We start from the raw sequence: 14,336 nt of genomic DNA on the forward strand, positions 1-14,336 counted from the left end.
CCGCCAGATCATAAAAGAGAATCAGAGATAGATACTATACGAATCTACTCGTAGTCTGATACCAATATAATAATGCATGTTGATGAGTTGAATACGTTGGAGTCAACTCGATCATAAACACCCAGTACACCACCACAAACGGTGTTCCATCGCCGTCACCACCGTGCTGGCCGCGTAAGCAGACAGCGACGTTGACGCTCAGTCGGTGGCCCACTCAGTCTCTCATCACTAGCTAGCTCCAAAAGCAAGTGGCCACAGCATCTTTCCATAATTTTCATTGCTTTCCCTCCTTCAAACACCCATCATCATTGTCTCTCTCTCTCTCTCTCTCTCGCCCCTCTGTTAGATATGATACTCTGTCCAACACAGAATCTATTCTCAACCAGTCACCAGCTTACCTGTTCTTCTCATTTTGCCTTTTCTCTTCTGGCCCCACCACCCAGTTCCTCTAATTCCTTCTTCACCCAGCTTATATATATATTCTCCTCTAAATTCATACACATATTTTACCAATAAATAAACACAAAGGTTCTGCCTGGTTCAGTAGTTCAGTAAGTAACCAGAATTTGTTTCGGTTTTTACGGCGATGCCTACGCCAGTTTCTGTAGCCAGGCAATGCTTAACACCGGAGGCAACCCACGCGCTCGACGAGGCGGTGTCCGTCGCGCGCCGCAGAAGCCACGCGCAGACCACATCCCTCCACGCAGTCTCTGCTCTACTCTCCCTCCCCAACTCCGCCCTACGCGAGGCCTGCGCGCGTGCTCGCAACGGGGCCTACTCGCCGCGGCTCCAGTTCAAGGCGCTGGAGCTCTGCCTCAGCGTATCCCTGGACCGGGTCTCGTCGTCGACCCGGCAGCTCAGCGACGACGACCCGCCCGTTTCGAACTCCCTCATGGCCGCCATCAAGCGCTCTCAGGCCAACCAGCGACGGCAGCCGGAGAATTATCACCTCTACCATCAGCTCCAGCAACAACAGTCGTCCATGTCCTGCGTTAAGGTCGAGCTCCAGCATCTTATTCTCTCCATTCTCGACGACCCGGTTGTCAGTCGGGTCTTCGCGGAAGCGGGTTTCCGGAGCTCCGAAATCAAGATGGCCATCCTCCGCCCTTTTCCTCCTCTTCCTCTGTTTCTCCATAATCCGGGTCCGGGTCCGGGTCCCGGTCCGGGTCGTCGTCGCCGGCCCGTTTTCCCGTTCTCGGGTTTCGCCAACGGAGACGAGAATTGTCGGAGAATTGGAGAAGTTTTAGGAAGAAACAGGAATCCTCTGCTCCTGGGTGTATGTGCTTACGAAGCTCTTCACATGTTCATGGCATCGTTAACTAAAGAAGGTATCTTACCGGTGGAGCTGTCCGGTGTGAGTTCAGTTTCGATCGAAAAAGAGTTATCTCAGTTTACATTAACTGATTCCGACAAAGGGTGCTTGAGTTCGAGGCTGGCCGAGGTGGGTGAGTTAGTGGACAAGTGTTTGGGAGGTGGAGTTGTGGTGAATATTGGAGACTTGAAGATGCTAGTTGGGGAGGAGTGTTTGGGTGAGTCAGTGAGATATGTGGTGGCCCAGTTGACTAGGCTGGTGGAGGTTTACCGGGGAAGTGTTTGGTTCGTTGGAGCTACGGCGAGCTATGGGAGCTACTTGAAGTTTGTGAGTATGTTTCCGTCGGTAGAGAAAGACTGGGACTTGCAGCTTCTGCCGATCACTTCGGTTGGAGCTGAATCATACCCGAGGTCCAGGTGAGTTATGTTGCTCTATGAACTCTTATGTTGGTTTGAAACTTGGGTGACTTTGCTTGACCTCTTTGGTTTACATATGGTTGTCTGTTTGCTTATGAAGATTTTATATTAGTATATTAATCTTATCTCAGATACTATTGCTGGCAGTTTCTGGTATAAAAATATTGGAATCAGTTGCTCTCAGCTTCTTCTTGGTCTTTTTTGATGTACTTTTGTTCTGTTTTAGTGATAGTATTGGACAATTCATTATGGCATTTGCAGGTGTGAGATTATAGGCCAAAATCTTAGCTTTATTTGGTGAAATATTGACCAACTCCTTGAATCGTTAAGTATCAGGCTATAGAAACCAAAAGAAGAGTAAAGACTTGTAATTTTTTTTCTCTATTCTTGCATGCTTTTGAAAAGAATTGATGTCTCTAGGAGCACAGTCCTTTTCCTCTTCGCTGCTCTAACCACATGGTCTTCTTTTTGTATTCAATGTTGGCTCAATCTGAACAAGAAGTTGTAGTATGAGATTGAACATGTGTGTATTCACCTTTGACTGGTTCTTTACTTCTATACTCGCTCGTTTATATCCCATCTGTCTTGAGATGATTGTTTAAAAAATCGAAGTCATTTGAACTGTTGTATGCATTTGTCTGGGTTTAAAGTTCATCTTGGTGTTAATTGTTAATTAGGGCTGTGTTACTCTGTTATCTAATAGTTCAATCAAACAAAGGGGAAAAAAAATTAATGAATTTTTTGGTGTCTTATTGGTGCTGTTATTGCTGTGCATCCCAAGTTTTGATATTTGTTTTTCTTTTCCATGTGTCTGGAACAGTTTGTTACGACTCTATTTTCAGTTTGACTCCTAATTGTATTTGCCAGTTGAATCTCTCTCATTGTTTCCTTGTCATAATGTATTTCCAGCTTGATGGAGTCATTTGTTCCACTTGGTGGGTTCTTTTCTGCACCTTCTGACCTAAAGCTTCCGTTAAGTTGTTCAAATGGGTTATTTCCCCTCGATCATCAGTGCAGTGAAAAAGATGATCAAGAAGCATATGCTTTTCCGAAGGGAGGCTTTGCTACTTCAGTGGCAGGTCAGCATGCTAGCTTGCCTTCTTGGATGTGGATGGCTCCACTTGGCACAAACAAGGGGTTGGATATGAAGGTGTGTATCAGAAATTCACAATCATATATATGCTATTCATTATCATCATATCAGAGATGCAGCTAGCTAGATTGGGCATTTAATGGATATATTGCTAACTGAACTCTTACATGGCTACATGTACAACCATGTTCTTGAAAAGCCTTTTTGCACTTCCATGTTTTTCCAGAAATTGAGCACTCTAAATTTTGATTTGTCGAAGGGGTATGAAAAGTTATGCCTAGTAATATTTTGGTCAGTATGTGGTGTAGAATATCTCCTGCTATGGTTGCTTAAATGACAACCCGGTGTTTGACAATATGTTATATGTTGAATGTTTTGAACTCTGCTTCAAATTACATGTCTTTTAGAAAATAAGAGAAGTAATAGCAATTTATTATGTAGTTTTTGCATTATTCGTTTGAAAATTAGTTTATCTCTTCAGTGCAGACCAAAGACGATGGAGTGCTATTGAGTTCCAAAGTTACAGGACTGCAAAAGAAATGGGATAATACACATGAATCTCATCCCTTGCCTTTAGCAAACTTGTTTCCAACTATTGTGGGCTTTGAGTCTGGTGAAGACAAGAAGCACATTCACAGCAAGAAGACCAATATTTCTTCAAATGAAAAGTCATGCATCCCCACAGATGTGCAAGAGATATCCTCATCTCAGTCCAAGAGTGAAAGTTTCTCTTCCGGGGTATGGGAAAAACCTACAAAAGATGAAGATACTGAATCGGGTAGTGTCAAGTCTTCTTGTAGTTTGTACAATTCAAGCATGGTTGAGGGTAGCCGAACATCTCCAACATCTTCGACTTCTGTGACAACAGATTTAGGATTAGGAATATGCTCTTCTCCTGCTAGTAAGTTGAACTTAAATCTGAATCAAGGTAGTCAACATGACATGTCAGTTTTCTCTTCTGGAAATTCCTCTATTTACACTGCTCAGTCATCATTCTGCTCAAGGGCTGACAAACATGGGCAGTTTGATCCAAGTGATGTCAAGATGCTTTTGAGAGCTCTCTTTGAGAGAGTGAGCTGGCAAACTGAGGCTATAAGTGCTATTAGCCAACGAATAGCGCATTGCCGATCAAGAAGTGAACACCGGACTGGATGTAGGCACAGAAGGGATATATGGTTCAACTTTGTTGGACCAGATAGGTATGGTAAAAAGAAAATTGCTAGTGTGCTCGCTGAGTTATTATACGGGAGCCAGGAACAACTGATCTGTGTGGATCTGAATTCTCAGGATGGATTGCTCCATTCAGACACAATGTTCGGTGGTCAAGTGTTGAATGGTTATGATGCAAAGTATAGAGGTAAGACAGTTGTTGATTATGTGGCTGGAGAACTCTGCAGGAAACCATTGTCAATTGTGTTCCTGGAAAATGTAGACAAGGCAGATGTCGTTGCTCAGCATAGTTTGTCCCAGGCGGTTTTGAGCGGTAAGTTTTCAGATTCCCATGGAAGACAAGTCAGCACAAGTAATGCAGTGTTTATTACAACTACAGAAAAGGGCTGCAGCACTCTCACTTCCAAAAGGGTTCCTTCCAAATATTCCGAGGAAAAAATCTCACAAGCAAAAGGGTGGCCCGTTCAGATTACAGTTGAATGCGCACTTGATGGCAGGGCTGTAAGCCAAAACTGGACAACATCCTCCAATACAACTAAAGAAAGCATCCCTCATTTTCTGAACAAAAGGAAGCTGTCTGGTGTGGGCAAACCTCTAGAGCAGCATTCAGTCTCAGAGATGAGTAAACGGCCTAACAAAACGTCGACTAGGTTTCTGGATCTCAACCTTCCAGCTGAAGAGAATGCAGTGCAACATCTAGACGCTGATGACTGCTTGTCAGAAAACTCCAGTCCCTGGTTGCAAGAATTCACTGATCAGTTTGATGAAACAGTGGCATTCAAGCCGGTTGATTTCGATGCACTTGCTGAGAATATATCAAAGCAGATCAAAAACAGTTTCCACCAGCTCATTGGTTCAGAGTGCTTGCTAGAAATCGACACACAAGTCATGGAACGACTACTTGCAGCCGCATATCTTTCCAACAAGTACAACGTGGTGGAAAACTGGGTAGACCAAGTCTTGAGCAGAAGATTCGCAGAGGTCCAGAAGCGACACAACCTGAATGCTCATACTATCGTAACACTCAAAGCTTGCGACGGCTTTTGCTTGGAGGAGGAGTCATCTCCGGAAGACTACCTCCCACCCGAAATCATACTAAAGTGAGTAGGCATTTTCTTAGAGAAGTCTCTCCTTGTAAATTAGATGTAAAAAGTAGCTTGTAACTTGTAGCAAGCCCTTGTTTTAGCTCTTCTAGGCCTTCGGTCCGTATCGGCTTTGTAATAGGGTTTTGCTTGCTGCCTGATAACATAAATCTGCAGCAAGTGTGCTTGTATCAGTTGTATGAATGTGAATCAATCTAAAACTGTAGTGTGCTTTTGTAAAACAAAAGGAAAAGAAAAAAAATAATATATATATATATATATATATTGCCAAGCCAAACAAAAAGCGCTTTTACTAAAAGCACTTTTAATAATGAGCTGTCCCCTGGGGCCCAAAGTTAAAGCCCAGATCTTTCTCCTTATCAGTCAAAAAAATAAAAATAAAAGTAAAATCAGAATATTACAGAATGCCATCTACGAGCCCTCCTCGCAGCGTCGAAGAGATCTTCAAGGACTACGCCGCCCGTCGCTCCGGCATCGTTCGCGCCCTCACCAACGGTCTCTCTCTCTCCTCTAATTCGGTTCTTCAAATGCGTTTGTGTGTGTGTGTGTGTATATATATATGTATCTATATGTGAGGTTTGTTGAGGCTTTGTTCTTTTTGATTTTCAGATGTGGATGAGTTCTACGCGCTCTGCGATCCAGGTGTGTTCTTGCTTCGATTTTTAATTTTTAATTTTTATAAGCTTTAGTAATTAGCATATGATTAGATACTTAATTTTTTGATGCTTAAGAAATTTTTTTTTTTGTTGAAAAAGAAGTGAAGAATAGGTTATGATTAGTGGAAATGTTGAAGGCGTATGATTAGTTTAATATCAGTGTGATATGTTTTTTTTCTTCTTTTTTGGTTTAATTTGGTAGTGTTGGTTATTTTGTTTCAGAGAAGGAGAATTTGTGTTTGTATGGACACCCGGATGAGACGTGGGAGGTGACTCTGCCGGCGGAGGAAGTGCCGCCAGAGCTTCCGGAGCCTGCGTTGGGCATTAATTTCGCGAGAGATGGGATGAAGCGGCAGGATTGGCTGTCTTTGATTGCAGTGCATAGTGATTCTTGGTTGCTGTCTGTGTCTTTCTACTTTGGGGCTCGCCTTAATCGGAATGAGAGGTTTGTTGTTCATTTCCTTGATGTTTTTCCTGAGTTTATATGTTTGTGGGGATGTTAGGGTGGTTTGTGTGCAACTGGATTGTAATCATGCTTATTTATGTGCAAATAATATCATGGTTTCTCTTTGTTTGTATTCTAATTCACTCACCAAAGATATGTATTTCAGGCATTTTGTATCTTTCGATGGACTCTAATTGCCTGTTGTTTCTTTGTTTTGAATTTCTTAGATTTGGACTTCACAGCTGATTAATTTCTTTTTAGATAAGTTCAAAGATTTGGATTTGACGGCTGATTACTTTCTCTTTTATAGGAGTGTATGATAATTTTGGGGGGCGGATTATACAACTTGTTTACATGAAAACATAGGCAGAGCTAGCTTTAGTCATATGTGTCTTTTCTTCTGGTTCTTGTATATATTTTTTTTGTGTTATTTTTTTCATCTTTAAGTAAGACTCTTCTAATTGATATGACACTGTTGTTTCTTAAACAGTGAAACATGAGGCAATATAGAAAACCTGTTATGTAGTTATTTTGTGTCAAGGTCCTTTTTAGTCATTAGATCAAATCCAGATGTATAATTCGGTAAGATTCAATGTATCTGCAGTTCTCATATCCGAGTTAGTAGCTAAGAAACAAGACATGATTTAAGGACCCTTGAGAGTATATGCGTGTTTGTCAATCAAGAGAGTAAGAAAGATGTTCTCTCTGTTGGGAGAATGGATGAAGTGAAACATTTTCCTCTGCACTAGGGTTGGACTTCCTTGGCTAGTCTTTAAGAATCTTTTTTGTTTACTGATATTATGGAATTATGCAAGCGTGTTCGATGTCTAAGCAATTCTGCTGATGTTCCTTATTATTGCTTTAACTCAACTCTACTAAGCCTGATGCTGATTTTTCTCTATTCTTTGAATCATGGATTGTTAGAGTGCCTGTTTGATTGGAAATATATTGAGCACACAGTGGCTGATTTTTCTTCTTACATATCTGATCCTCAATATATTTGTTGTTGCTGCATATCACCAAAAAGAAAAGAGAGTTTTTGTGGTTGCAGAATCTTTATGCATTTTATGATTTTATCTCTTAATATAATTCTTCATACTTAGACATCTCTTAATATAATTCTTCATGCTGATTTTTCTTCTTACATATCTGATCCTCAATATAATTCTTCATACTTAGACATCTAAGGAAAGTGTTTGCAGAATCTTTATGCATTTTATCTCTTAATATCCTCACACATCCAATTCAGAGCTTTCAATTTCACTCCCTTCTTATGCTGTTTGATGCCTCCACCCTCTAGTTCCCTGATTCAATGAACATTTTCTTCATAGTTGGTGTAGATTGTATAATATGGTATACTGGACACCTGATTGTGAAGGCCAATGGCCCAACATATCTAAATTGTGATTTTTCGGGCCATCAATCATGGTAGCCCCCCAAACGCAGGAGATTGCAAGTGTGCTGAAATAACCATATTTGTGTTCCTGTCATGAACAGGAAGCGTCTATTTGGCTTGACCAATGATCTGCCAACAATATTTGAAGTTGTAACTGGAAGGATGCCCACTAAAGACAAACCCAGTATGGATAGTGGAAGCAAATCCAGGAACAACGCAAAGGTGATACTCTTTCTAGTTGACAATTATGTAGTTTTGGGGTTTTCAAGATGCTTTGTCCCTTTATGCAAAATTTGGGCTTATAGACTCACCTCTACTTCACAGAGATCAACTGATGGACCAATGAGGACCAATAGTACGTTGCTCAATGAAAATTATGTGGAGGATGAAGATGAGCATAGTGAAACTCTGTGTGGAAGCTGCGGGGGAAATTACAGTGCTAATGAGTTTTGGATTGGCTGTGACATCTGCGAGAGATGGTACCATGGGAAGTGTGTGAAGATAACACCATCCAAGGCCGAGTATATCCAGCATTACAAATGCCCTTCTTGCTCAAAGAAGGGAAGACAGTGATGACTGATGTCGACATGAATCAGTGATCCAAGTCTAGGTTTTTATTTCTTTATAGTTTTATTGCATCTCTGGATCCTTTTTAAATTTCAACCTGTCATATTATTCTACAACTGTATGGTGGGTAATCTCTTGGTCGCAGAAGTTTAAGCTACAGTTTTACCCAGCTGTTTGTGTTCTTTTGTTCATTGTATAGAATCAATTTTGTTTGATTCAAGGTTCCTTGTTATATTTCTACTCTGCACTTCCGATTTGACAGATCAAATACTTGGTTCTCCCAGAAGGAGATGTGCACCAACCAACTATGCAATTGGTGAATTAGCTTCTAGTTTATCTATAGTTGTCTGTCATTATGCATAGATTGTCAAGTAGTTAACCATTTCATTGAGCTGGTCTTCAGTACTCGATGTTAGCTATGTCAAGTACAATCTTATACGCAAATGTGTACGTTCAATCTGTAAACATCATAGATTAGAATAATTGAAAGTCGAAACATCACATACTTCGGGAGCATTCTAACCACAATCTGAAGTAGGACACCAAGTTCATGTTGAGTTTGATTTGTATCTATATTGTCGTCCCAGAAATTGCCACCTCTAACTTGTTTATGGAATTTTAGATAACCACTTGAGCAATTTGGACTTTGGAGCTAGGAGTTGACACCAAGTCTTCTTCGCGTGCTTTGTCTGTCTGTCCAAATATGAAAATGAAATCCCAGGTGACACCACCTCCATTATTAACGGTGGAGGTGGTACGCTGCCGACATCAGCCATATTCCGGCGAGAAAATAAAACGTTCTGGTGAAATACTAAACGTGCTTGATTGACTTCAACTCCGGCACCTACATTATTAAACCTTTGTCCCCAAAACCCAGAGGGAATGGCCCCCCCCCGTTCACAATAATAATTCCACCATTGAAACTTATTATCTTCCCTTACCTAGTGGTGCAAGGTATCCTTATAATATGTCCATTTTCCACAAGCATTCTACATTATATGCATGAACCTCTGGCCTCATGACTCATGACGATTCTCTGTAATCAAGAGCCGGAATTCAATTATGGATAATTTCTAGTGGTGCTTAGAAAAGTGTCACTAAAAATGCGATAACAAGACAGTGATGAATTAAAGAATTTTTTTTTAAAAAATAGTTTATTTTAATCGATAAAGACTTTTTATGGTGTTTCCTCTTACTATAATTTTCTCATACGTTAATTTTAGATATAGCATAATTATCTATTCTCAATTTTATAGAACCAACAGAATATCCGAAACTTCTTACTTCAGTTTCTTTGACATCTTTCATCAAGCTAAAGTAAGATGCTTAATTGAAGAATCTGTATAGATAAATGGAGTTTTCAAGACAAAGAAATATGCAGCAGATCCCTCTTGCTGGTACATAGATTTGTTTTAATACACCAGTAATTAGGTATAACTATACCAATATACATACATATATATATATATATACATTAATTGTACATATACGTACGTGATGAAACCATCACTCTGTAACGCGAATATATCACAAAGACTAGATGATCTGTTGCCACAGGTTTCTCTAAAGACATGGTTTTAAGCCATACCAAATACCTAATGCATGGAATTATTTGGGGGTTGGGGATGATTGAATCATCCATCTGATATTAGGTTGCCATTCTTGTCTTATAACTCCTCCAACTCTATCCCAAAATGTGTATTGTCATCATCATAAATAAGACATTTTAACCAATTTGTTTCGTCATTTCGTGTCCTGGCCTTCCAAGAACTTACTGATCGATGACTTATCAGTTATCGATATTGAACTGATATGACAGATATTGATGGATAATCCTGCATAAAATTCTTCCTTTGTTTATATCACTCTAATCAATCAAATATATATATACCAGCTAGCTGCGGTGCCTTCCATCTGAGCGAGGCACTTTGTTCTTCTTGATTGGCCTCTCATAACCTCAAAACCGACCGGTTGTCTCTAGACGCTTGTCAAAGTCGGATGCAGCCCTAGAATAAAACTTGTTCAAATACCTAAACAACAACAACAACAAATTAATACGGTTCAAACAAGGTGTCAACTATACTTATATCCTAGATATAGTTCTTTTTTGAGTGCGTACAAGTTGAAAAACCAAAGCCCTCTAAACGAATGATAGATCGATTAATTCTAGCTCGAGCAATTAGATGATCCACTAATCTAGTTGACTAGCTTACCTAGAGAGACTATTAACTATTAGAAACATCTTTAATTAGCAGCTAAGGATCACTGAGATTAATCATTGAATATATATCACGTCATACTGTTCATATATCAGACTGAAGAGATCGAATACAGTGTTACATAAAAATATAAAAATAGACATATAAATCCATAATTAAAACAGCAAACAAAACTGCCCGAGATGTCGACCAGAACAAATATTCTACAAACAATATAGAATGGCAGCAAGAGAATCTAGATCGAGCCATTTGTATTTATGTATTTAGCAGACAAAATTATTAGATATTTGACTGAATTATTAAATTTGCTCAAATATTACAAAACTACTCAAATAGAAGAATACATGTGCTAAATTCGGATTAAACATATACTATTTTCTATCCAGAAGAACCTTAATATATATTTTACTCTACCTGACTTTTACATGATTGAAGCATAGAAAAACAAACTTCTATTAGAGCACGGCTTCATGCTTTAGTAGAAAATATATGCATATGTATATATAAAAAGATGAATGTGAATTCTATAAACTATGATAGGTTTGTTTAGTGCGATCGATGTAGACAACATTAGGGTTGTTAATTAAGTGAGTACGTAATACACTAATGCACATCTCTATTAGTGTGCTTTACTGCTTAACAATGATGAATCTAGTAAATTTGTTTATTGAACATTTGAACTAGATGGGGTACCTAGCAAAAATCGTACACCAAATTGAAGGGAGTGAAAAAAACAAACAAAAAATCCAAGGTGGATGCAACTATAATCCACTAATCCATGGCTATCTACTTAGATCCCTGCAAAAGTAGTAGTGAAGACCACTATGCTTTTCCTCTTTTACTCCAAATGTTAACTTCAATTTGTTTGTCTTTTGTTTAATTATCGTTTAAACTAATAGAGGGGATCAGAGAATATGTATGTGTTCATTAGCCAATTCGAAGAGATCACAAGTTATGTTCTTATTATATAGTGAGAGCAATATTCCAATTGGCTAAACACCTAACCCGAAATTTCCTAAATGAGGAATTTTGAAAGAGAAACTACGAAGTTATATCAAACGCCATGGAATGACTCATGCTGTCGTGCATGCAGCTAGGAGTATTATACGTACACAGCCATCGTTATACAGTTTTTTTTTAATAAATAATAAAAATTAGACGATATTAGCTCCTCGGAGCCATCGATATACAGTTATACTTAGTTATGTTTAACTAATTAACGGCCTATATAAAACTTATTTGTTAGCGCGCAACAATCAGTAGAGACAATTAAGTGTGGCAAAGCTCTGTAGATCACCAAACACAATGATCGTAATAATCGAATATAACAAGGAACTTGAAGCCAATTCAATAACTTTTCTTTAGTTAATTAGTTTTCACTATACTCTGTTGGCTGGTGATGTTATCCTCAATCAGATTCATCTGTCTAATCCCTTTATGACTACAACTTGTACAATCAAACTCAAATGAAGGGATTGAATAGATGTTCAAATCATGTGATTTACAGTAAAGAAATTAAATCTGTATCCACTATAAATCATCCTCGCATACATTTTGAGGAGTCTACTTGAGATTTTCCCTTCGGACCCCTCAATCTTATGTAAAGCCGGTATTCGTCAAATGTCTTCGGCGGGTATAACGCAGGTCTATCCGCCGTGACAAGCTCTTTCGCCGGCTCGATGGGTATGTCACTCTTTGGATTGTAGAAGAATGCCAATGACAGTCGCTCCTTGGCTGGATTTACGATCACTCTATGCTCAACGCTCTTGTACGTTGCATTACTCAAAACCTATGCCAAACAAAATCTTACTTGTTTAGTTGGAGTTCATGAACTTATTGACGCAGCATAGTAGATTACAAGACAGATAAAATAGAGACGATAGAAACCCTAGAACTTGTTACAAAACTGGGTGCACATATTGTAGCATGTATTTTTAACTAAACCCAAATTATTGTCTATATATCCACCTTTTTCTTCTGTTCATTACTAAAAGATTTATTCAAATGAAATTCACCAAAATTGTCACAGGTTGCATCTGAATTTCATTTTTCAACTAGCAACTTGAGAGATTTTTTTGTAAAGATTGATAGAAACTTAATGGATACAATTTCCCCACGAGTATATTTTAGTAAACAACTGTATCATCTTCATATATATATTTTGGAATATAAAGTAAGATAATGTTTGTCGCTTAGGTTTCAAACAAATCCATACTTTTATTTTTTGCTGAAAAACAAAACTTTAATTTAAACAACTTGTTACTTGTTCATGAACCATTTCTGGGGCATAATTCAGATTTCAGAAGCACGACTCCACCACATGGATTTAGATTTGAATCAATTATGCACGTTTTGACCCAAAATAGTCTTATATGGCTGGTCATTAGCTTCTAGTATCCATCAAACAGATTAAATATGTCCCCTGCATGTGCTTCTGGTTCATGAATACTAATTTTGGTCTAAATAATAAGAATACGAATGAATCGAAAAATTGTCCCAAACTTGTTCGCCGGAAAAAAAGAATACAAATGAAACCGAGAACGAAAGTTACCTGAATTTGATCTCCGATATTGACGATAAAAGCATGGGGAGCTGGTTTCACAGTGATCCAACTGTTATCTTTCCGGACTTGAAGACCGGCGACATGTTCATCGCAGAGCAGCAAAGTCATGCCTCCTGGGTCTGAGTGCGATGAGAGACCAAGAGTGAGGTCTGGCTGAGGACACTTGGGGTAGAAGTTCACTCTTAGACAAGCTCCAATATCTTGCCCTCCAAATTTGGTTTGAAGAAAATCTTCCCCTAATCCAAGGTTCAGTGATAAAGCCTTCATCAATCTCCCACACAGCTTGACTACTTCTCTCCCATACTCATCTATCACTTCCCTGAAAAGCCATGAAAATACACCTTTCAGTATTAATTCATCTTGATTCTAATATTATTAGCTTATCACCCAGACGGATGTAAAGTTTTAAGGAATAATAAAAAACCGACAAATATTTAGATATTATCCTTATCGACAGTTAAGATACACGTACTAGTCACACATACAGATACGTACACTTCAACTGTTCATATAATATCTTTATTTACTTACGTAATGCATGTCTATATTGTTAAAAACTTTTTGTAGCATGTGCATATTTAGCATATACTATAAGATAACCCTCATGTGGACTTTAAACTCCAACGGTAAATATCATTTACCTCAAGACCTAAACAACAATGCTTACTACATGCACAACCTAGCTTACTAGCTAATTCTCAATTACTTTTTAGACCAAATAAGATAAATATTTTGCACTCGATCTTGCTTACGATCGTATGAAAATGATCGAGTTGAGACTAGAATAGGTCAGAGAGTTGGGATAAGTCTGAATTACCTGCCGTCTGGGATGGAAGCAGGCCACTTGTTGTAATCCTTCAAACAAAAGGGAAGAAAGTGAAGGAAATAGTAGTCACTCCAATCAAGAATGGCGCCTTTCTCAACTCCAAGCCTGCTCCCATACCCTTCATAAGTCTTGGGTGAGTTAGCATAGGCCTGCTTCATCTCCATCGGCAAATGGAAAAACTCCCGCCAAACCTTCTGCGTCTTGTCCATCAGTTCCGGACTGACGCCGTGGTTCACAATCTGAAAGAAGCCCCAGTCCCGGCAAGCCTCTGAGATTTTATCAAGTGTGGCGGCACGAAGGCCATCGTCGTCGTCTGATGATGATGAAAGCAAGGGTTGGAAGTCGATGATGGGGATATTGGCGTGGATGGGGTGGTCGGAGCTTGGTCTTTCCGTTAAGGGCTTGATGTAGCGGTCAGGCACGACGCCTTTTTCCGACAGGGACTGTACTCGGACAATAGGCTCAGGCCAATCCTGCGGGCAATTCATGATGGTATTGTAGAAGCTGATGCAGCTGCTTTTGGCGTCCAAGGTTGATGCTATTTATACATAACACAAAGTTATAGTTTTC

The 14,336-nt window shown here is 39.2% G+C and overlaps 2 protein-coding genes across 3 annotated transcripts; one reads left to right on the forward strand and one right to left on the reverse strand.

Moving 5' to 3' along the window:
* Nucleotides 1–523: 523 nt before the first annotated feature.
* LOC101304709 lies at nt 524–8,391 on the forward strand. Its single transcript, XM_004307603.1, has 8 exons — nt 524–1,728; nt 2,638–2,878; nt 3,308–4,917; nt 5,513–5,589; nt 5,704–5,736; nt 5,973–6,195; nt 7,693–7,813; nt 7,916–8,391. The coding sequence occupies exons 1-8, from the start codon at nt 587–589 to the stop codon at nt 8,162–8,164; spliced, it is 3,696 nt and encodes a 1,231-aa protein (XP_004307651.1). The 5' UTR covers nt 524–586; the 3' UTR covers nt 8,165–8,391.
* Nucleotides 8,392–11,715: 3,324 nt separating this feature from the next.
* On the reverse strand, nt 11,716–14,275 carry LOC101309876 (flavonol synthase/flavanone 3-hydroxylase-like). Of its 2 annotated transcripts, none has more exons than XM_004307622.1 (3): nt 13,758–14,275; nt 12,929–13,259; nt 11,716–12,166 (listed from the first exon to the last, which is right to left on the reverse strand). In XM_004307622.1, exons 1-3 carry the CDS (start codon nt 14,252–14,254, stop codon nt 11,915–11,917), a joined length of 1,080 nt encoding a protein of 359 aa, XP_004307670.1. In that variant the 5' UTR covers nt 14,255–14,275; the 3' UTR covers nt 11,716–11,914. The 2 variants fall into 2 exon arrangements, with proteins under 2 accessions (XP_004307670.1, XP_004307671.1); XM_004307623.1 differs by lacking the exon at nt 11,716–12,166 and adding an exon at nt 12,464–12,799.
* Nucleotides 14,276–14,336: the final 61 nt, after the last annotated feature.

The sequence above is a fragment of the Fragaria vesca genome, linkage group LG7 (genome assembly GCF_000184155.1).
Source record: "Fragaria vesca subsp. vesca linkage group LG7, FraVesHawaii_1.0, whole genome shotgun sequence".
Lineage (NCBI taxonomy): Eukaryota > Viridiplantae > Streptophyta > Magnoliopsida > Rosales > Rosaceae > Fragaria > Fragaria vesca.

Bases quoted from the DNA above. Each gene is read 5' to 3' on its own strand.
- LOC101304709 (XM_004307603.1), top strand. From the start codon at position 587: ATGCCTACGCCAGTTTCTGTAGCCAGGCAATGCTTAACACCGGAGGCA. The intron at 5,737-5,972 runs GTGTGTTCTTGC...ATTTTGTTTCAG, and splicing joins CTACGCGCTCTGCGATCCAG to AGAAGGAGAATTTGTGTTTG. The intron at 6,196-7,692 runs GTTTGTTGTTCA...TGTCATGAACAG, and splicing joins CGCCTTAATCGGAATGAGAG to GAAGCGTCTATTTGGCTTGA.
- LOC101309876 (XM_004307622.1), bottom strand. From the start codon at position 14,254: ATGAATTGCCCGCAGGATTGGCCTGAGCCTATTGTCCGAGTACAGTCC. The intron at 13,260-13,757 runs GTAATTCAGACT...ATGGCTTTTCAG, and splicing joins GCTTCCATCCCAGACGGCAG to GGAAGTGATAGATGAGTATG. The intron at 12,167-12,928 runs GTAACTTTCGTT...TGTTTGGCATAG, and splicing joins ATATCGGAGATCAAATTCAG to GTTTTGAGTAATGCAACGTA.